This window comes from Elgaria multicarinata, chromosome 17 (assembly GCF_023053635.1).
Source record: "Elgaria multicarinata webbii isolate HBS135686 ecotype San Diego chromosome 17, rElgMul1.1.pri, whole genome shotgun sequence".
Lineage (NCBI taxonomy): Eukaryota > Metazoa > Chordata > Lepidosauria > Squamata > Anguidae > Elgaria > Elgaria multicarinata.
This window is the reverse complement of record NC_086187.1, coordinates 28,541,521-28,565,199: the sequence shown is the minus strand read 5'-3', so window position 1 is coordinate 28,565,199 and position 23,679 is coordinate 28,541,521. Positions and strand designations below refer to the sequence as shown.

Here is a 23,679-nt window from a genome sequence, read left to right as displayed (position 1 = left end):
GAGAGCTTCGGCTATTGGGCGGTATAAAAATGTAATAAATAAATAAATAAATAAATAAATAAATAAATAAACTGGGCATGTTTAGCCTGGGGAGGAGAAGATTGAGGGGAGACATGATAGCACTCTTCAAATACTTAAAAGGTTGTCACACAGAGGAGGGCCAGGATCTCTTCTCAATCCTCCCAGAGTGCAGGACACGGAATAACGGGCTCAAGTGACAGGAAGCCAGATTCCAGCTGGACATCAGGAAAAACTTCCTGACTGCTAGAGCAGTACAACAATGGAATCAGTTACCTAGGGAGGTTGTGGGCTCTCCCACACTAGACGGCTTTGTAGGCCCCTTCCAACTCTGCTATTCTATGATACCGGGCTAGATCAACCCATGGTCAGGCAAAGTAAGAAGCAGCTTCATAGAATCATAGAATAGTAGGGTTGGAAGGAGCCTACAAGGCCATCGAGTCCAACCCCCTGCTCAGTGCAGGAATCCACCCTAAAGCATCCCTGACAGAGGGTTGTCCAGCTGCCTCTTGAAGGCCTCTAGTGTGGGAGAGCCCACAACCTCCCTAGGTAACTGGTTCCACTGTCGTACTGCTCTAACAGTCAGGGTCATAGCTCCCTCTATGTACCCATGGCTAGAAGCGGGGCGTCTAATACCGTGGGTTCTTAAGCTACGTAAGGTACTGAGATTCACATTCCCAGGCCAGGGTAAGTGCTCCCTTTAAGTTACTTTCTTCACATACAGGCCAGTAAGTTGAGGAACCAAGAAACAAAACTAAGAACAAAACTAGAAAGCCTTACCTCCAAGTTAAACAACTTTTCCATCCGAAATATGGGAATGATAATTCTCACCTACTTTAGAGGAGTATTGCTACTGTAAGGATTATTAGGAAATGTGTGAAGCTCTTTGGAAACTCCAGAACACCACGGGTGCTTCCAGACAAAGGCAGGACTAGTGCTAGCAACCAGAACATGTTGTGCAGTAATTCTCCCCCCCCCACACATTAACCAATTTTCTGCATAATGGGAAAAGACGGAAGGAAAGGTGGGGAAACACGGGGTGGGGGGGGGACTGCAAGTAGAAGACGTGACATCTGGGCCCAATGCAAACTCCTGTGAATGGGGCAGAGCAACGGTGTCGCCAAGAACTCATCTGGAAGTACCCTAAATAAAGACTAAGGGCAGTACCCAAGACTGCCCCGCCCGGCACTCCTGCCATTTCGGTTGCACTGGCAGGACTCACCAACAGGAACTGGCAACTTCTGACAGTAGCCCTGGAAGCCGTCATCTCTGGCACGGGACAGCTCAGGGAAGCTCCTGTCTGAAAGCTCTGCTGCTCTGCCCCATTCCAGAAGCAAGCGTCTTGCTAGTTTTCGACCACTGCAGGATCTACTGTGGGCCCTGCTAGTGTACGGTTGGATACGACCCGAAGCATGTTTTAATGAACATAGCAGCAGGAAGAATTGATTCTCCAGTTTCCATTGGCACACCCTTTCCACTTCCGCAATGCTAATAACCTCATGGTACAAGATCTCGTCTAAGGTGTGCCGTGGCAGGTCGGGAGTGGGGAGAGGGGAGGCTTACCCGGGACCTTGTCGACGGATGCAAAGACGGAGCGCTGAACGGCGGGGTCGCAGCTGCCACGTCGGGCCTGGTCATAAAACCGGAACGGCAGGTGCTGAGCCGCAGAAGCAGCGCTGTGCCCGAAACCCATGACTTCGTTGGAAGGCTGGACGGGAAGGTCTAGAAGAGCTGGGTTCAAATGAAACACATGGTTTAGTCTTCCTCGTCGTCATCATCATCATCATCATCTCACTCAATTTATGAGTCACCCTAGAGCTGAAGCGCTTCGAGGGACAGACATAATGAAAACAAGTACAATAAAACCCACGAGAAAACACATTCAATTGTTTTTGTGTTGTTTAAAATAATTTGAAAAGAAGAGATGAGTATCCAAATATGGAAAAAGAGAATTTTAAAATGCTGAAGCAGCAGTTAAACATTCTTTCAAAAGGCCTGGGAGAATAAAAAGGTGAACATGAGCCAAGAGGCCGGGGCTAGATGCTCGCATCATCTGGCTCTCCTGGATTTGTCTGTTTGTCTCTCACTCCCACGTGAAGGGATCCTTCAGCGACGAAGATGCAAACTGATGTAACATTACAAATGATGGGGAAACAGATCCTATATGGCTCGGGTCCAGGTGATTTGAAAGACCGTATTCTCCCTTGTGAGCCTGCCGTGCTTTATGATCTTCTGGAGAAGCCCTTCTTTCAGTCCCACCATCTTCACAGGCGCGCTTGGTGGGAACATGGGAGAGGGCCTTCTCGGTGGCTGCTCCGGTGCTCTGGAACTCTCTTCCCGGGGAAGCTAGGCTGGCTCCCTCCTTGATGGGCTTTCGGAAGCAGGCTAAAACTTGTTTGTCCCAGCAGGCCTTTGGAGAATAATCTGGCCCTCCTCCATCTATGTTTATGACTTATAATTTTGTCGTGTATTTTAAATGTTTATGTTCCTCTCCCCCCAATGTATGTTTTAAACTTTGTAAGACCGCCTTGGGCAGTCTTGGGCAAAGGTGTATTGGGCAAAAGGCGGGATACAAATAATAATAATAATAATAATAATAATAATAATAATAATAATAATAATAATGGGAGGGAGGGAGGGAGAGAGTTACCTGCTATTCTCTGCATTTTCATTCGCCGAGCCTGGATGCGGCCCTTCGCTAAGCGCTGCTTTGCAATGATACAACGAATGTGATCCGAAAAAATGAAGGTGGCCTGAAGGATGGGGAAGGGCTTGGAATGAGGGCTGGAGGCCGGCTTGTGGATGATGATGTTCAGGGCCCGGCTGTCATCTTCGACTCCCGTCACCTGCATGTCCTGCAGGAAAAGCAGAAGGGAAAAGCAGAGGTGAGGAAGGGCCGTGGCTCGGGGGCAGAAGAGCCCGTTTGCACAAAGAAGGCCCCCAATTTTTATGATGGTTTTAATTTTTGTGAACCGCCCAGAGAGCTTCGGCTATTGGGCGGTATAAAAATGTAATAAATAAATAAAAAATAAATAAATAAATAAATTTCATCCACGGCATCTCCAGGTAGGGCTGGGAAAACTCCTGCCTGAAACCCTGGACAGCCACTGCCCGTCAGTCACCTGGTTCATACATAACACTAACCCATGATTTATTTAACCCATGGATTGGTGAATTCTTGGTTATCTTGCTGTGTGAACTACCTGCACTAGGAAACCATATTTATGGCAGCTAGTTCACACAGCATGACAACCCAGAATTCACCCATGGTTTGTCGGCTATGAACAACCCAGAAAGAGAACCCACAATTTGTTGTTGGATAGTTTAAACCATGGATTGTTGTTATGTGTGAACCCAGAACGATGGGTTGTTTCTCCAGGCTACAGAGGTGGCAGGCAGGAGCAATAGAACAGACCAGCCGCTCTATGTATATGCCAGTAGTACAGAGCCGCAAAGGCATCTGTGATAAAATGAGGGAACAGGCCAAGGAGGAGGGAAACAAATAATTTGGAGATTGGGAAAACCAACCACAGTTTTTAGATCATCTGCCTGATAAGTCCTGGGTAGGGCAGCAAACCACGCGTTAAATAAACCAAAGGTTAGCGTTACGTAAGGTGGTTCCCTATGTTGTACAGAGCTATGACTTAGATTAGGCACTCTGACCACCAAGCATCAAAATGTAATAAATAAATAAATAAATAAATAAAATGGCAGCCTGACAGCAGCTACACTCCCCCATAATGGTGAGTCAGGCTGCACAGCGACTCCATTTACTGTAAACAAGCAGCGTGTGGGCACAAGGCAGCCCATTCGCTCCTCCCTTTATGAGAAACTTACCTGGAAGCAATTGTTTATCACAACATTCAAATTCGGGCTTACAAATCCCAGCACACTTGGGAGCAGAAAATCAGAAGCCCGGCGTCGAGATCACGATAAGCTAATGCTTCCTGGTTAGTTTTTCCCGCTTGCATGAAGGAAGGAGCCAAGCAGAAGCCGAGAGGCTGCTGTGTGCAGCCGCACAGGGCTCATTCGGAGGAGAGCCAAGCCACCTCGCTGACTGTTACGTGGGAATACGGCCAATCGAAGAGGAAATGGAAGCAGGAGGGGCCCAGGAGCGGAGCACCTGCTCTACCTGCAGAAGCTCAGGTCCTGGCACCTCCACTAGAAGGATTTCAAGCTGCAGGGGCCACGAAAGGCACGAGAACCTGGGCAGCCATGGCTAGTCAAAGGCAATACTGGGCCAGAGGGATGAACCATCTGAATTGGGGCAAGGCAGCTTCACTTTTTAAGTGCCGAAACCTGGGGAGATCAGCCAAAAGCCGGCCAGTGATACAGTCACTGCGGACGCTGAGGTTCTACCCGGACGGTCTCCCTCCAAAGCCCTCGCTCACTTCCCCAACAATAGCTGAACACCAGCCCAGTCTGCCGGGGGTTCCTACGGATTCCCTGTGCAGAGCTCACTCCAAGGCGGAGCCCGGCTAATGATGTTGTGAGCGACGGAGGCCGGAGCTTTGGGATCCGCTTAATCATGACGTTAAGGGGTCAGATTCTCAGCCGCTGCGGTGCATTCTGGCAGGGAACTCCAGTGGCTCCTTGGCAATCACACCGCCTCCAGAAAGTTAGTCATAGCTCAACCCACAAGGGAAAGGGGGGGGGGTTTCTTCAACGGGCCAGAGTCCGTGCCAATCGCCGGAATGGGAGGAGGGGGCTCAGGTAATGACGCTAATGGGGAACGGAGGAAAAGTGAGAGGAATAGGAGTTTTCTCCTGATGCAGTAACAGGGCTTCCGTATGGCCTGAAAACATACATTCTCAAAAAGGAAACATAGTCTTAACAGTACACAAAGCCCCACTGAAAGTAAGCCATCGTAAACCATTCAGAAGTTGCTCTTCCTTGCTGGCGGAAAAACATCAAGGCTTGGCAGCCGCTCTCACCCTTGGCAGCAGAAGGCTCACGCCTCAGTGCTGGAAGGCAAGCCCTGCTCCCCAAGGGGACTACGGAAGGGCCTTGTTTCAAAGCCACCCTGGGCTCCTGCCCTCATTGCCCAAGGGCAACCGAGGCCAACTGCTGGTCTTACTATCTTCGCACTCACCTGGAGAAGACCTGCAAATTTAACGACTCCCCAGCCTAGTCGGGCAACGTCTGGCTCCACCAAACTCATCTGGTAAATGTCCACAGCCAGAAACCTCTGGACCTGACCGCTGTCTTTTGTGATCACCGTGCAGGCAATCAAATCACTGTTATCTGAAGCAGAAGAGGAAGGGGAGGCAGATGAAGGGGGGGAGGAAGGATGGGCCCCGAGGTCATCCTGCGCTTTCCTCAGAGATGAACCTTTCAAAAGGCAGCCTGAGTTGGCATCATTTCACCTTTGCAGATGCTTATGCCAATTTGTTGGGTGCATTTTGCCTTGCTACATTCCCTACTGCAAGTCTGAGAAGAAGCCCCTGATGCGTGACGGCCCAGCTGTGGCAACCTGAGCAGACAGCTGGCCCAGAAGGGGGGCTGCCTGCATTTGAGTGCATTTCACATGGGCTGTAACTTGTTAGGTTCTGAACCCCTTCTGCCCATTCTAAAGTGGGGGGTGCTACTGCTCCCCCCCCCCAGCCCTTATCCAGGAGAGGCATGCTACGTGCCAAATGTGGAACCACTTTGGACACTGCACTACAAATAAGGTGTATGCCCATTTCCTTGGAGGAAGAAAGCCGCCCAATTCTGTTCCTGGCTCGGGAATGTCTGGAGCTCAGAGCGACAGTCAATACTCTCTGCATTATTATTATTATTATTATTATTATTATTATTATTATTATTATTATTTATTTATATAGCACCATCAATGTACATGGTGCTGTACAAATTACACAGTAAATAGCAAGACCCTGCCGCATAGGCTTACAATCTAATAAAGTTGTACATGTACATATACAGTACATGTACATGTACAGTAGAAACATTTTCGGTTGGAATAATAATAATAATAATAATAATAATAATAATAATAATAATAATAATAATATGTTACCCACCTCTCCCTCTGGATCGAGGCAGGGTACAACACAAATACAGACCCCATAAAACACATATAACTATTTAAAACATTTAAAACTAATACATTATTAAAAGCAGCACATTATTAAAAAGGCATCTTAAAATTCCACTGGGTCGGCCTGCCGGAAGAGATCAGTCTTTACGGCTTTCTTAAATTCCGGAAGACTGTTAAGTTGACGAATCTCTCCCGGCAAGCCATTCCACAAACTGGGAGCGGCAGAAGAAAAGGTCCTCTGGGTAATAGTTGCCAGCCTTGTTTTTGTTGGCTGGAGTAAGTTCTTCCCAGAGGACCTGAGTGTGCGGGGCGGATTGTACGGGAGAAGGCAATCCCGCAGCTAGCCTGGACCCAAACCATGTAGGGCTTTAAAGGTGATAACCAACACTTTATACTTCGCCCGGAAACTAATTGGCAGCCAGTGAAGAGATTTTAAGACTGGTGTGATGTGGTCACCCCTAGGTGTACCGGTAAGCAGCAAGAGCACAGTAACAATCTCAGTCTTCATCTAAGGGTAAGCTAGTCCACACATAATTTGAAAAAAGTCCTCTCTCTCTCTCTCTCTCTCTCTCACACACACACACACACACACACAGAATATATCTAGGCCTACAGCAAAATCTCAGTGGGGAAAAGTGGCTAGTCTCTACAGACTATAAATAATTTGGATTTCCAGGAAAAGTAACCAATCTGATACTTAATCTTTGCCATTGCAAACAGATCATTGCTGGGGGAACCGTTTGTGTGTTTAGACAAGAGACGCTGGAAAACTGAACTGCAAAATGCACTTTAATGCACCGTAGCTCAATTGTGACTGTTCTATAAAACAGAGGAAGGTTACAGGAATAGACATTAAACCACATCAATGAGCATTACTGAAAGAAAGAAAGAAAGAAAGAAAGAAAGAAAGAAAGAAAGAAAAAAGGCAGAGTGGGGGAGGCAGGTACCAATCAATCAATATGCAGGAAACGACGACATCATTCCATTTGAAAGCCAAAAAAGAATACTGCAATTTGCTTTGCTTTAAGGACATCCATATAAAATACCTGACAGATACATTATAATCGCATTTCCAGTTAGTTTACAAGCTGCTTACTTAAAATCTGCATCGGGAAGCTGTTTCCTGACAGGGCCAGGACTAGAGCAAGCAAACGTGATTCCTAGGACGGCACAAGAAATGCTCCTGGGTTCCTTAGAAGTTGGGCAACTGGTGATCTGGCAGACTTTTATTTATTTATTTTATTTTATTTTATTTTATTACATTTATATACCGCCCCACAGCCGAAGCTCTCTGGGCGGTTTACAACAATTAAAAATAGTAAACATTAAAAGTATACAAAAATTAAAAAAACATAAAAACAGTATAAAAACAACAGTATCCATTTAAAAACAACAATTCTGGGGTCCATTAAAAACAAACTTAACGTTGTTAAATGCTGTTAAAATGCCTGGGAGAAGAGGAAAGTCTTGACCTGGCGCCGAAAAGATAACAACGTTGGCGCCAGGCGAGCCTCATCGGGAAGATCATTCCACAGGGGGGGCCACCACTGAGAAGGCCCTCTGCCTTGTTGCCATCCTCCGAGCTTCCCTCGGAGTAGGCACTCAGAGGAGGACCTTAGATGTTGAGCGCAGTGTACGGGTAGGTTCATGTCGGGAGAGGCGTTCCATCAGGTATTGTGGTCCCAAGCCATCTAAGGCTTTATAGGTTAAAAACAGCACCTTGAATTGGGCTCGGAAACATATAGGCAGCCAATGCAAGCGGGCCAGAATTGGTGTTATATGCTCAAACCTCCCTGTTCCAGCTATCAATCTGGCCGCCGCATTTTGCACAAGCTGCAGCTTCCGGACCGTCTTCAAAGGCTGCCCCATGTAGAGGGCATTGCAGTAATCTAACTTGGAGGTTACCAGAGTATGGACAACTGAAGCTAGGTTATCCCTGTCCAGATAGGGGCGTAGCTGGGCCACCAACCAAAGTTACTGCCTGTTCCCTGAACTGCAATTGAACAGCCTGACGCGGCCACCACTTCTTGTACCAACTGAGGAGGCGGCGCGCGGGACTGATGCCACACATCACAAACCAAGGAGTGACTCCGGCGCAACCCAACACCCAGCGGCTACGACATACAGCACTAGCAGCCCTCTGTGTCAAGCTTGGGTGTGCTTCAGATTTTGTGCCCGGGACGGCTAATTCTATGAACTGTGAAGTGTTGGGGTCAGCAACTGAACGCCCCCAAGGCCAAATCTACTTCCCTAAGAAATACCAGCTGGCCTTGCAGTTGCCAACCTAGATGGGGGAGAGGAAAAGTTTGTGATCAGTGGATGCCTCTTTCAGAAGCCTTCGTGGCGAGATAATGAAGGCTGCATATGGAAGTGGGGGCGGGGGGGGGGGAGAATTGAGACCGTTTGTTCCAGCCGGAGTAGCTTGACCTGGCGGGCGTGAAGAGCCCAGGGTCGAATGACCTGACTGCCAAGCTCAACTGCCTGGAACATGCGTTGCCGTGAGATAAATTCTTTGAAATTCTTACAGTAATCATGACCGACATTTTCGATTAATGTGTATCGTGTGCGCCAAGGCACTACACTTCCTAGCATATACCATTCATTTTCTTAACGAAGGGGTGAGGCTTTACCAGAACATGATGCGGCTATTTTGGGATTCGTGACTTCCAGTTAATGTTACTGTGGCAACTGGTGTTTTTTTTTATTATTATTATTATTACCCTCATCCAAACAGGAAAACAAACAAAAATTAAGACACACACACACACACACACGCCACATTGCTCTACTTGCCCATTTGCTAAAGAAAAACAGATCCCCCAGAACCACTCTTGCCCTACGGTTCCAGAACTCACACGTCTCTTCTTCTACAGCAGCCTTCCCCAACCTGGGGCCCTCCAGATGTGTTGGACTACAACGCACAGCGTGCCCCAGCCAGGGAGGAAGGGCACCGGGCTGGGCGGAGGCTGTTCTACAAGCCAGCTGTCCCTCACCTGAAAACACTGGGATCCTGCACATTATGGACACCTCCACAATGGCTCACCTGCTTGGAAGTGCAGGTGTTCTGCTGACGCGCCTCCCCACCCCACCCCACCCTAGACTGAGGGAGAAAGGGAAGGCTCAAACCAGCAGGAGTAAAAACAAACCAACCCACCAAGAGATCCAGTTTGTTATCTTGTTCTTAACACACACACACGCCGCCCCACCAAGCTATGAATGGCGTGAATGTCTTCTTTGGAAAATACAACCCAGTCTACCTTTCCATGCAGATACTCTGGGCTACTACTCACTCAAGTCCAGGACGTCATCCGTCTTAATTAAGTCCTCCTCCCGCGTCAAAGGCAACTGAGTTTCCAATTCATCCTGGAGATTCAGCGACAGGGAACGCAGCATGAAGAAGACTCGGATGGCCTGAAAACGTGAAAAGGTCCACCAGGGTTAAAAATGCCAACCCTTGTGCTTTTTGATAAAAAGGAAGTTGACAGAACGGCCCTCTGCACAACGCAAGGAAAAGACCGGATCCCTGCCCTCCTCCCCTGCTAGTTTTCCTCTTCCTGCTTTCACCGTTTCGAGTAAGTGTACGAGGCACGTACAAAACCAAAAGCGCAGGAGTGGACATGAAATAGGGCAGCAGCATGTCCAGATCTTGGACTGACTGTAAACCCAAATGCATCTTTCTAGAAGTATTTTTATACCACTCTTCAAATCATTCCCAGGTTAGTTTACAAAAAGAACAAAACAATCTGAACAGTTTACACCATATGTGTTTGTCTCGTTCCTTTCCTTTGGCACGTAACACACAAACCTTCCCAAAAAATTGTGGTTTTGTTTTCTTTTGCACAATTGTGGGGTGCTGATACTATCCACTTAAGGGTACAACCAGACAGATGAAGACGCATGAAGGAGATACTCCTCCTTACTTTGGTTTTGAGCAACAGCTGACGAACCTACCATTCATTAGATATCAGCTTTACTGAACACAAAAATACCTAGCAGCAAACTCGTCACCCAAAGGAGCGTCATGGGACCATTCCTTTAGCCGTGTCAAAGGTAAATTTCAGAACGATGTCTTTCATTGGGGTGAAAGGGAGGGTTGTTAGGAGGACAAGGAGATGGACCAAGGGGCAGACTTAGGGGAAAGCAGTTGGGAGTTTAGGGCGTGCCAGGGACTGCCAAATGTTGCCGTCAGGTGTCCTGGAGCGCTCTTGCGCAGGGAGGTCTTTTCGTATTTTGGCTGAACAGGTGCACACAGCTACAGGAATCAAAGAGAAAGCCTGGCAGAAGGCGGACCAGATGGAACAAGTCTGGGAAAATGTTAGGGTCCCCCAATTGAGGGGTTTGAGGGGGGGGGAGCATGGCTGCTTAAAAGTGAAGCGCACCCCCCTTCTACTATGAAGGATAAGTAACAGCAATCCACTCTGGGCACAGAGGGAGAGGTTTTCAATCCTCTGTCTTCTCCCAGCAATTTTTACATAATCCATATCCATAATTTATTTATTTTAAAATATTTTTATTATTATTATTATTATTATTATTATTATTATTATTATTATTATTTATATAGCACCATCAATGTACATGGTGCTGTACAGAGTAAAACAGTAAATAGCAAGACCCTGCCGCATAGGCTTACAATCTTCTATCTTTCCTTTCGGGTCTAGGCCACCAACAAAGCCAGCGTTTCATACAATACTAAGAGTAAAGCAACAAATATTATTCATTAAATAATAACAACCCTTTTGCAGAACAAAATAGATCAGCAGACAGAAAACGAGAAGCCGAATAAAACAACGCAACACAGTTCAACGGAACAGTGAAATCGACACCCACCTCCCACTGGAGAAGCCCCAAAGGTTTCTGAACTCAAGTCAGTTTAATCAGGCATCAGAAAGTCAACAAGGAGAGCGCGGAGAAGACTTCTCCTGGGAGAAGGTTCCGGAGCCATGGTGCAGCTGCTGAGAAGGCCCTGCCGTGCATAACCCTGTGCTGCATTTCAAATTTTGAATCACAGAATCATAGAATAGCAGAGTTGGAAGGGGCCTACAAGGCCATCGAGTCCAACCCCCTGCTCAATGCAGGAATCCACCCTAAAGCATCCCTGACAGATGGCTGTCCAGCTGCCTCTTGAAGGCCTCTAGGATGGAAGAAGAGCCCACAACCTCCCTAGGTCATGGGTTCCATTGTCATACTGCTCTAACAGGAAGTTTTCCCTGATGTCCAGCTGGAATCTGGCTTCCTTTAACTTGAGCCTGTTATTCCGTGTCCTGCACTCTGGGAGGATCGAGAAAAGATCCTGGCCCTCCTCTGTGTGACAACCTTTTAAGTATTTGAAGAGTGCTCTCATGTCTCCCCTCAATCTTCTCTTCTCCAGGCTAAACTTGCCCAGTTCTTGCAGTCTCTCTTCATAGGGCTTTGTTTCCAGACCCCTGATCATCCTGGTTGCCCTCCTCTGAACACGCTCCAGCTTGTCTGCATCCTTCTTGAATTGTGGAGCCCAGAACTGGACACAATACTCTAGATGAGGCCTAACCAGGGCTGAATAGAGAGGAACCAGGACCTCAGGTGATTTGGAAGCTATACTTCTATTAATGCATCCCAAAATAGCATTGGCCTTTCTTGCAGCCCTATCTCACTGTTGGCTCATATTCAGCTTGTGATCTACAACAATTCCAAGATATTTCTCGTTTGTAGTATTGCTGAGCCAAGCTATGGCTAGGTTCATACAGGGGAAAGTGGCCTTCGTTTAAACTGTTTAGGACTCTGGAGCTCAGCACCAGCATTTTGAGCCAGGCCTGGAAACAAATTGCTAGCCAACAAAGTGCTTTTAGAATTGTGGGTGTCCATTTTTTGCAGCTGACCCCAGCTAGCAATTTGGTGACTGCATTTTTAATCCTACATACTTTCATACCCTAGACCTTTTCGAAGGCAGCCCTGCATAAAGCAAAGAACAATAATCCAGTCTGAATAACTGTGGCTGGGTCACTTTTCCCTAGGAAAGGGCACAGCCAGAGTACCCACCCAAGCTGGTAAAAAGCAATATGCATTCAGCGGGATGTGGTTTGTGGCGTTCTACACACAAGAGAGATGTAAAATACAATTTTAAAAAGTTTTGTAAGTACATTTCCTTGGAATGAAGCCTTTGCTTTTACAGGGCTACCACCCTTGTTTCTGGGGAGAGAAGGCAGACGACACAGAAACCTTGAGGCTACTGGTCTTCCTTCAACTGTCTTTAAGGATAAGCACATTAGCTTTAAAAAAAAACCCTGAGAAAGCGTGGTTCAAGACTCAACAGCTGTATTAAAAAAACCTTTATTGTGGCCAAGAGAAGCATTTGCTTTTTTAAAGCACCCTTGGGTTCTTGCTTCACATTAGCAGATGCGTCTGTGGACTTCAAGTAAACCTCTCTACATGTTTCTAGCTAATCAGAAAAGTCTCAAAAAGGAATCAGTTCTGTTCTAGGAAAAAGGCTCCTTGGCTTTCCTAGAAATTTACTTGTGTGCGAACAAACGAGATAAGAGATAATGAATTGTGCGGTAGTGATGAAGCGGCATAAACAGAAGAGCTTGCAGACCGGCTTGATAGCTGGCATTTCCAAGAATGTTCTTAAGGCTCAGGAGATCTCGTCACAATATTCATCCTCCCTTGCCACAGATAGAGCCGTTCTGTGTACACCAAGAGGATAAGGACTGCCTGATAAGAGGGTGTGCGCGCACCATCAGTGCAAGGAAATCAAGCGAGGGCCCTCGGCTCTGCATCCTCTGTATAGAAGGAAGCAAACCCGGTTCCTAGTATAAGGGTTCCAAAAGGAAGCTATTTAAGTACAGATTATTTCGCGTGCTCAGTCGGAGCCTCACAGTCAGGAGCACACATTCCACTGACCAAAAGCGGCTTTAAATCTTCCACTGAGAAGCCTTTTCTTTTCTTTTTTAAAGCAAGTCCTGGGTCTTGCTTCACATTCGCAGCATGTCAGGAAAGTGGGAGAAAACTACTAGGAAAAACGAGTGACGCACTTATTCCGTGTGTGTGGCTGGTCTCTCGAATGACCTCCTAAAAGTGGTCGGAACTCTTTGGAAACTGTCCATCTTAGTGTTGATCCTGATCCAATTCCCAACACACACTCCAATGTAGTGCAGGTGGCTAGGTAACTCCCATTTTGTAGCAGATTTGGGACTCCCTTGGTAGGTATAAAGCCTGCCATGGATCAAAGTGATCATAAGAAGGGCCCTGATGCTGGATCAGACCAAGGCTCCATCTAATCCAGGGCTCTGTTCACACAGGGGCCAACCAGGTGTCGGCCAGGGATGAACAAAGCAGGACACATTGCAACAGCACCTTCCCTCCCTCCCATGTCCCCCAGCAACTGCTGCACCCAGGTTTACCGCCTCGGATACTGGAGGTAGCACCGCTCTGCTCTGACCCCAAGGCACTACCGCTGCGACTGATGCCAGCCTGCCTCTCCTCCGAACCGTCTCTGGCAAAAACTCCCAGAGAAAGAAAGGGATCCAGGCTTGCTGCCGAGACGCAGAGCCCAAGTCAGCTGCTACGGGGAGAAAGGCCACCACGTCCACCAGCCTGAGCTCTTTTGAGGGAGGGCTTGGTAAAAGCAGAGAAGGCACAAAGGAAACGGAAGCCATACGCACCCTCCGCGTTCTTTCCACATCTCCACAGGGCAGCCTCTTCACGAAATCGATCCCGGTGAGGGGCGTCCCTGTCGGTGGCAGCAGAATGGAGGCATCCATCATCAAGTACTCCACATTCATGGGCTTAAGCTGGGGAAGGAAGAGTTCACACTCAGTGTGCGGCGCCATTCCACACTCAGCCTACAAAAGCAGCACATCCCCCCAGAATGTGAATGGGGGCTGCAAAGCCAACAAGACTGACCCCCCACCTCCGGAAGCAAGGAGGCAGACCCATGTTCCCGGTGGCTTTGTGGCCGGGGCTCCTTACGACCCCGTGACGCTTTGCGCATCCTCCCTCCCTGCCCCCAACTTCTCAGAACTGAGCTTAATAGGGATGCGGAACAGGGTTCTCCCTTGACTGGTGGAAGACCCAGGACAGGTAAAAGGAAGGGCTCCTTCACACGGCGCATAGTTAAATTCTGGAATTGGTAGCGATGGCCACCAATTTGGATGGCTTTAAAAGGGGGTAGACAATTTCCTGGCTACGAGTCCTGATGGCTATGTGCTACCTCCAGTATCTGAGGCAGTAAGCCTGTGTGCGTCAGTTGCTGGGGAACATGGGTGGGAGGGTGCTGTTGCACCATGTCCTGCTTGTTCATCCCTGGCCGATGGCTGGTTGGCCCCTGTGTGAACAGAGAGATGGACTAGATGGACCCTCGGTCTGATCCAGCCTCAGGGCACGTCCTCTGCTCTTAGATCCATCCTTGCTCTGCTTCTGCCAACACCTGAAACTCCCCCCGCACCCCCTCTCCCTCCCCTCCAGCACAAGCACTCCCACCATCGGGCTTTCCAACGTGCTTCGCTGAATTGTTTATTTTATGCAAAGATTTTTAAACTTTTGTCGGTTCAGTATATTTTCCTATGTCACTTTGAATACTGTTCTCCCACCCTTCCTGCAGAAAGGCAATTAACAATTAACGTTTTGCAATCAAACTGAAATGCCCTTATATTTTTTAAACAAAACGCTATGTTTTATTTATTAGGTGCACGACATGAACCCTAACCGTTACGGGATTGTTTTGTGACTAGTCAAACCTTTCTGCTAATATAGGATCTAACTGTCTCTGGGTAAGTTTCTTCAATAATAAATCTTGAATGACATGATAGAATTAACTTCCAGAGAAGAAGCCTTTGCCAGCGCACTGCATTAAACAGAAGAAGAGACCTGGTCTTGGGGCATCAAAATGCACATTTGAACTCAACGGAAGGACTTCAAATCCAATTGCGATCCATCAGGCCCAGGCAGGATGGGCAGTGGTCAGGGGTTATGGGAAGTGGATGTGCCAAGTGGGACTTTAGATTTAAAATTTGAATAGCAGGCACCTAATGGCACAGGGCAAACTGCGTTTCAAAATCCCTTGGTTTCAAAAGTGGCTTTCCAGGTGGCATGCGAAGGCACGGCTGTTTGACAAACACAAGCTCAAAGCTACCTTTTGAAGCATGGATCCCGTTACACAACTCTGTGGATATCACCCAACATCTGGATTTTTGCCCTGGAGCTTATTTTAAGCAACTAAGGGCCCAATCCTATGGATGGATGGATTGCTGGGAGTTGCAGGATTTCTTTCTGTCTAAAGACACGGAGGACTGTGCTCTGAATGTTGCATATTTAGAACTCTTCCTATCTCACAAACCGTATAAGGTCAGACTGCAACGAGTAACAGTTCCCCACATTTCCCACTTCCTTGACATTCCATTACGTTCATAATAGTTTCTCATGCAATTAGCAAATACTGTGGAATTTGGGTAAGATGATGCATAAATGTTTAGGACTTGAGTGTGTTTTATACACACATACACAATCTACCCTTGAACGTGTGTGTGTGTGTTTAAATAAGCTAGGGCAATTCAAGAGGAATCCCATTCATATTCCTGTGTCCCCCCACTCCATCCAACTGGCCATTTACTAATTTACTTACAGTCATACTTCTGTATTCGTCTTCAAACATATCCAGAAAAATTTCGTCTCCCTTCAAAGAACAACAAAAGAATTGCATTTTCCCCCTCCGAAAACATTCTTATGCCGGTAAAAGCTCTCTCAGTAAAAGGGGGGCCTTAGAGCAGTGCTACTCCCCCCCCCCCTCAATGTACATTCTAGTCTTCTGACCAAATTGGGAAAGAACAGTACTCAGAGATCCGAGTCCTTTGGATAAGGTGACAGCTGTTTGTTTCACCCTCAAGGCACGTGCTTAAGGCCACAATCCCGGGCTGTTACCTGCCTAAAGTAGGAGGGCTGGGCAGAGGAGGGCCTCCACAGGACCCAGGCAGGGTTACGTGGCAGAAGGCAGTCCTTCCGTCCCCCAGGTCCCTATCGTGGAGGGCTTTCAAAGGTGATCCAGCAGCACGTGCCCAGAAATGCAACAAGAGCCAAATGTCGCCGTTGGAGGACTGGCGTGGTCTGTTCCCTGTTACTAATCCAAGCTAGTCACCTAGCAGCTGGGGGTCTGTACTGACTGAGGTTTCCGAGAAGACTGCAAAAGGCAGCCCGACAGAGAATTCTCAAGAGCTGCGGAGATGGCGCTAGTTGATCGTATGTGGCTCGCTGGCCCTGAATTTCCCAAGCCGGGGATCTGGGAAAAGCACCAAACATGCCCTTGTCGGGTGAGTCGCAGCACTGGTCCTGTTCCATCCAACCAGGAAAAGACATCCCCGGGCCTAGCACTCCATTGCAGCTCTTCTTCGAGGATCGCGTAAAGCTGGCCTCCCCAGGGTGTGGACACCTAGCAGACTCCCAGACCCTCTTCACCTTAGTTTTATTGATTTAAGTGTTTTTTTAAACACAAAATTAACTGGGCAACTGGCATTGCTACAGATGAGGGACTTCACGAAGCAAAGTGCTGCATTCCAACAACATCTTTATTTAGGTTCAAAAGGGTCGTTTTATGTTTTGGAGCTCAGACCTCACCTCTGTCTTGTAGTTAAATAGTCTTGGGCAAGTTCTTTTTCTTTTAATCTCACCCATTTGCCTTCTGGGAAGTGAGCGTTTTGTGACCAGCTGTTTCATAAATGAGCAACCCTCCTACGGCAGCCATTAACTGTTTTTACTGCTTTTAAATTATATATTGTTTTAACTTGGTTCATGGTTTAATTTGTTTTTAACTGTGCATATTTATTGTTTTTTACTGTATGCTTTTATCTGTATGCCGCCCTGAGATCTTAATGATATAGGGCGGGATACAAATGTTTTAAATAAATAAATAAATTTTGTGAGAGCACCCATGACCCTCCCTCAAAATCCCAAATGTGCCCCACGAGGTGAACATGAATATGCTTTAAGATGGTGGCTGAAGCCCCCGTGAGCTCCCTCTGCCTTCTCTTGCATTAGGAGGAAATTTAAAGCTGGGGAATACCTTATAAAAACGCCGCACGAGGTGAGCGCTCTCTTCCCTTGCACCCTGGAAGGAAAAGGAAACACTTCAGTTCTAGTTCAAGGCACAAATATTGAAAAAAAGGGCTCGCCGTTATTCAGAAACAATGTCATTTTGAAAGATGCAACTTTCGTTGAGACTCTAAATGTCCTGCTGTCTCTATCATCGTCACCACCATGCTGAATAACGGGCTCAAGTTAAAGGAAGCTAGATTCCAGCTGGACATCAGGAAAAACTTCCTGATTGTTAGAGCAGTACGACAATGGAATCAGTTACCTAGGGAGGTTGTGGGCGCTCCCACACTAGAGGCCTTCAAGAGGCAGCTGGACAAGCATCTGTCGGGGATGCTTTAGGGTGGATTCCTGCACTGAGCAGGGGGTTGGACTCGATGGCCTTGTAGGCCCCTTCCAACTCTGCTATTCTATGATTCTATGATTTGTGGCCTGCTCTAGCAAGATGGCCAGCAAGCAGCCAGAGGATATGAGCAGCCAGGGGAAAGTTCTGATATTCACCAAGGAAGGCGCCACAATTCAGTGGCAGAATGCCATACGGGCATTCAGGGAGTCTCAGTTCAATTCTAAATCACTATTTAAAAGGACCTGAAAATTAATGTCAGGGCCCCCGGAGTGGTTTGTTAGTGGTTCTTTCTAAACGGCTCAACTGGAACCCGAGCCCTGCTCTTTCTAGAAGTCAAATTGAGGGTAAAAGTTGGGAGTCTAGCAGGCAGTACAAGTTCCAGGTGAACAAAAGCAACAGCTGTTTAGAGAGGAGGCTAAGGGGAGACATGATAGAGGTGTACAAATTTATGCATGGCATGGAGAGGGTAGAGAGGGAGACTTTCTCTCCCTCTCTCAAAATACTAGAACCCAAAGGGGTCATCCCATGAAGCTGATGGGTGGGATGTCCTCTACCCCGGTTGGTTTTTCCCCTCCCTCCCGTCTGTCTGTTACTGTGATTTTAGATTGTAAGCCGTATGGCAGATTGTCTTGTTTTGTTTTATTCTGTACAGCGCCATGAACATTGATGGCGCTTAATAAATAAATAAATAAATAAATAAATAAATAATAGACTCAGGACAAATAAAAGGAAGCACTTCTTCACAGAGTGCATAGTTGAATTATGGAACTCACTACCACAAGATGTAGCGATGGCCACCAATCCGGATGGCCTTAAAAGGGGGTTGGAGAAATTCCTGGAGGAGGAGAAAGCCATATCAATGGTTGTTAGTCCTGATGGTTGTGTGCTACCTCCAGTATCCGAGGCAGAAGGCCTGCCAGTTGCTGGGGAACATGGGTGGGAGGGTGCTGTTGCACTGTGTCCTTCTTCGTTGGTCGCTGGTCGACGGCTGTTTGGCCACTGTGTGCTGGACTAGATGGACCCTTGGTCTGATCCAGCAGGGCTCTTCGTATGACCACTAATGAAGTCACACAAACCACTCTGGACCAGCAATTGGGGGACCCTGACAGTAATCATCACAGCAAGAGTACACACAGAACGGTAACAGGGGAAGGACAAACACTCACTTCCAAACAGGCAAAGTGAACATCTTTGATAATGCTACCATGTTTGGACATCACCAGCTGCTTCAACAGCAGACAGCCGAGGTCTAATGTAGCTAAACGGATTTTGCCATCTGTAAAAAAGAGCGGGGGGGGGGGGATGGAGGAAAGAGTTAGAATAAAGCTGACTGCAGTGTTGCAATTTTATTTTTTAACAATATTCCAGGAGCCGTGGTTTATCATCTGTTCCAAGCATGTTCAAGGACCCAAGCGATGGGCAAGTTAAAGTACTGACAGCCAATTGCCCTTGAACACTGGAACAGGGAAGAGAACTGGGAAGGTCACTGCGATTGCCGTTTTCCACAGAAGGGCCCCAAGGGCATCCAAAACAAAGCCGCAATTTGGCCCAGGCTTCAACGGCTGCCCTTGCTACCGGGCAGAACACACTGGCAATCTTGTGTATTTAAGGGCTTTATATCTCACCTCCCCGTTCTTCACCATTTTCAAAACAAGTAAAAAAGCAACAGCCCACGCTAAAACAGCATAGAATTTAGGGCTCCCAAAACCCAGAAAGCAGCAGCAGATCTGATGAAGAATTAATAATTAAAAACACTGAAATGCCTGGGCAAATCGAAACGTCCGTATTCTATGCCATAATTAGAAGAGATCTTCTGGAGAAGCCCTTCGTTCAGTCCCACCATCTTCACAGGCGCGCTTGGTGGGAACACGGGAGAGGGCCTTCTCGGTGGCTGCTCCGGTGCTCTGGAACGCTCTTCCCTGGCTCCCTCCTTGATGGGCTTTCGGAAGCAGGCAAAAACTTGTTTGTTCCAGCAGGCCTTTGGAGAGTAATTTGGTCCTCCATTTATGTTAATGTATTATAATTTTGTTGTGTATTTTAAACGTTTGTGGTTCCCCCCCCCAAATGTATGTTTTAAACTTTGTAAGGCCGCCTTGAGGCCCAGCATTGGGCAAAAGGCAGGATACTAATAATAATAATAATAATAATAATAATAATAATAATAATAATAATAATAATAGCAAGAGCTCCCATATACTCTGTGTGGGTTGGATGACTCCCTTGCAGGAGGGGCGGGAATTTCGTATCAGTGCTCATGTGCTCGGTGCTCACGTGCTCCGAGAAGTGAAGTGTGGATTAGGTGGATCACCTACGCAAGCAAGGCCTTGAGCTACCAGTAAACTAGAAGAAAAAAAACACATCTGCACCATGGTAACAACCCCAATGCTACAGCCTATACAGATTATGCAAATGTAGTTCATTTGCATGACCTTTCATTTTGCTTAGTTGCTTGCTGCTAGCCAGGGAGACGAGCCAGGAGCGCCCAGGCCATCCACGCCCTACTGCAGTTCCCTGGCACGGGAGGCTTCACCACACATTCGCACCCACATCCTTCCAAGCATGTATTGGTAACCCTAAGGACGGGAAATGTGCCTTTTAAGAAAATGAAGGCAGAGATCCCCAGGAACCCGAAATCTGCAGCTGATGCCAGCTGATGCTTTCTCTCAGGATTGCTGGGCACCACCCTGCCTATGATATTCCAGAGGTAAAGAGGCCCTGATAAGTCAGAGCATCAACAGCCATTCTTTGCTCAACACTGGATTCAGAAAATCTAGTGTGACGATGCTGCTGCTGCTCTTCTTCTTCTTCTTCTTCTTCTTCTTCTTCTTCTTCTTCTTCTTCTTCTTCTTCCCATTTTCTGTAACCGATGTACTGCGTCTGGAACCAACCCCCTTGGGCCACTTCAACTCCTATAGAATTCTACCTTAGCCAGCCTTGGATTTAACAAGTGACTTGGTAACCACAGGCGACCAGGAATTCCATGCAGGCGAGTGTGCCGGTGGGAGAGGAACATTGTTCCGTTCCTTCTCACCAGCCTGCTTGGTAGAAGTCTTCCTCTCCCCGCCCCTCTTTCCCTGCCCTAGCCTAAGAGACTAGTAGTTTCCTGCCTGTGTTTCCCTGCTGGCTGTGGAGCAGATGCTTCCAAGACCGGCAGCCAGCAGAAAAAGGCAGGCCCCGCTAGCTGCTTAGCAGGTTAGTCACTTCTGTGGGCGTATTTACAAGGCCGCCTGAGCACCCTCCGCTGCTGTCTCCCATGGACACTGTGCCTCAAGCGGCTGCGAGCCCAGGAGCCTGCCCTCGGCTTCTCCTGATGTGTTTTATGATCAGTGTCATCCCTCGCCTCCAGCATTTGCTCGCTGCTCAATGATCTCACTGCCCTACAGTGCTCTGAGATCCTGTCTCTGAAGAAAAACAAGCTGTATGTTTTGAAATAAAATAGGAAATAAGCCCTACAGTGAGGGCTCTCCCAGCTCATACAAGATGATGCTTTAGACGAGGCTTCTGCACCCCGGTGCCCTCCAGAGGTATTGGACGTATTGGACCGGCATGTCTGGAGGGCGCCAGGTTGGGGAAGGTTGCCATGGATGATGCACCCCACGGGTGACAAGCCCTCTACCTGGCTGAGCAGCATAGTTCATTATCCGGATGAGCCTTTCAGCCAGCACGTGGTTGTACGAGTTCTTCTCCTCTGCATCCTGGGCTGAGAGCTGAATTCTCTCCAGCGTGTCCGGCTCAATTCCTGTGAAGACATGAGAGAGGCGTTTATGGCGACTCTTCAAATACTTGAAAGGTTGTCACACAGAGGAGGGCCAGGATCTCTTCTCGATCCTCCCAGAGTGCAGGACACAGAATAATAGGCTCAAGTTACAGGAAGCCAGATTCCGGCTGGACATCAGGAAAAACTTCCCGACTGTTAGAGCAGTACAACAATGGAACCAGTTACCTAGGGAGGTTGTGGGCTCTCCCACACTAGAGGCCTTCAAGAGGCAGCTGGACAACCATCTGTCAGGGATGCTTTAGCGTGGATTCCTGCGTTGAGCAGGGGGTTGGACTCGATGGCCTTGTAGGCCCCTTCCAACTCTGCTATTCTATGATTCTATGACTCCACGCCGGCTTGGCCAAAGCACAGTTCTGAGGAACCCTGAAGGAGATAACGAAACGGGCAGCCCAACTGGGGAAAAGCGCCCGCTCTGTCCCTCCACCAGTCTTTCTATGGGAAGAGACTGGGTTGGTGAAGCCCCAGCCCAGCTCCCACGGCTGGACGCCAAGCACCTCACCCTGCCCCCTGCCATCCGCCTCCCCGCTCTTTCCCTCTCCCATGGTGTTTTGCCCAAGGGAATGTTCTCACAAGCCACTCTAGCGCCTTGAAGAGGCATGCACAAACCGTGAGAAATGTGGCAACGTGCACAACTAGCTCACAGAAAAGACAAGGTAAATGGAGACCCCCCCCTGGAGCGCGTGGGTCTTCAAACTAGGGGCAGGGCTGGAGACAGCCAGGCCGTCCTGTCTGCTTCTATCAGGAGGAGGCAGCCTGGTGCCCTTCGGAACAAACCCCCATCAGAGGTCCGCCAGGCACCATCCTGGCAGGATTTCAAGGCGGCCTTAAAAACATGTCATTTTACCCTGGCTTGCTCATGAGGAGTACAGTTTTGCTGCGATTGCCATTGTTTCTTGATGATTTTATTGCTAACTCTTATTGTTTTAATGGCTATTTTATTGTGCATGTTTTAAACCGCTTTTATGTATTTTCTTGCTGGAAGATGCCTTGTGAGAGCTTCTTCCCTGAGAGGCAGCCAAGAAACGTTTAAAATAATTTTTTTTAAAAGCAGATGTTTGGGACCTATGAACCCAGCCAGCTGGGCCAATGGTTTAGAGTTATGGGCATTTCAGTCCAACACATCTGGAGTGAACCGAGTTACCTGCCCTTGGCTTACACAAAGGAAGTGACGCATGTCTTCAAAATGTAGTTTGAGGATCTATTGGCATAAACAGTTTGAGCAAGTCTTTAACTCTTGCTTATTCAACACATTTGTATCCGGCCCTTCAGGTTAGGCTAAGGGAGACGAAGACTGGTCAAAGCCTTACACAGCTTGGGACCACCATACCTGACGGAACGCCTCTCCCGACGTGAATATACCCGGTCACTACGTTCAACATCTAAGGTCCTCCTCCGAGTGCCTACTCCGAGAGAGGCTCGGAGTGTGGCAACGAGGGACAGGGCCTTTTCGGTGGTGGCCCCCAGACTGTGGAATGATCTCCCTGACGAGGCTCGCCTGGCGCCAACGCTGCTATCTTTCTGGCGCCAGGTTAAGACTTTCCTCTTTGCCCAGGCATATGGCGGCACATCTTAAATCACCCACATGTTTAGTTTTTAATCGGTTTTTAATGCTTTATGTGTGTATGTTCTGTGTTTTAGAATTTTAAATTTTCTATACTTGTTTTTATCTCAATTTTAGAATTTCTGTAAACCGCCCAGAGAGCCCTGGCTATGGGAGCGGTATATAAGTGCAATAAATAAATAAAATGCTGAGAGTTGTAGTTCAAAACATCCCTAGGACACCAGATTGAGGAAAGCTGGTCTGGATGGAGGTTGGGTGGGAGAGAAGGCAGATTTGTAATGGAAGAACTACTGACAGAATGAACTAGGACAGGGTGCAAGCCAATTAATCTTATTTCATGTTATTGAGAAGAGAAATGAATTGGCTGGGTTTGCCTTCTGTGAAATTTAAATAAATCCTATTAATTGTTTCTAAATTTCCCATATGCGGATTTTTCACATACTTGTGTCCTATGGGCCTGGGCCCGGAATCTTATTATTGCCCAGCAAGACCGCTGAGCCGAAGGAAAAGTATTTGCAGCAGCACATTATGTCAGGGTTCTAAGAACTGTTATTCCCACCTGGAGCCTGAGCATTTAGCAAAATGATTTAAGGCCGAGGTATGGATGAGATCACCCCACCATGGGAAGGCCATGCGCTGCTCGGAAGGGCCAGAGCGCACGCCGTGCGTCTCCCAGGACCCCATTTCCAAACATGGCTTCTCCAGCAAGGAGGGCTGCAGCCTCTCTGGGCCTCAGAGAGCTCCTGCCACCCCGCGCAGAGAGTCTGGGCTAGACGAAGCAGTGCTCTGGTCAACGCACTATAAAGCAGCTTCATCTGCTCAGTGAAGCACTGGTGAAGCACTTCGCACTTGTTCTTCCTTTGGGGCCTGGGGGGGCA

At 47.8% G+C, this 23,679-nt stretch overlaps 1 protein-coding gene across 4 annotated transcripts in view; it reads right to left on the bottom strand.

Annotated features, from left to right (window-relative positions):
- Positions 1-23,679, bottom strand: part of CLEC16A (C-type lectin domain containing 16A) — an 88,753-nt gene that overhangs the window by 32,802 nt on the left and 32,272 nt on the right. For all 4 annotated transcript variants that reach the window (XR_010026236.1, XM_063143076.1, XM_063143074.1 and 1 more), the window contains 9 exons: positions 21,079-21,201; positions 18,629-18,738; positions 17,088-17,132; positions 15,657-15,707; positions 13,699-13,827; positions 9,349-9,469; positions 5,111-5,262; positions 2,669-2,873; positions 1,582-1,749 (listed from right to left, as the gene is read on the bottom strand). Coding sequence is in view for 3 of the 4 variants with exons in the window: in XM_063143076.1 (XP_062999146.1) it covers positions 1,582-1,749; positions 2,669-2,873; positions 5,111-5,262; positions 9,349-9,469; positions 13,699-13,827; positions 15,657-15,707; positions 17,088-17,132; positions 18,629-18,738; positions 21,079-21,201 (1,104 nt within the window). In the remaining variant the exon portion in view is untranslated. The remainder of the gene's footprint in view (positions 1-1,581; positions 1,750-2,668; positions 2,874-5,110; positions 5,263-9,348; positions 9,470-13,698; positions 13,828-15,656; positions 15,708-17,087; positions 17,133-18,628; positions 18,739-21,078; positions 21,202-23,679) is intronic.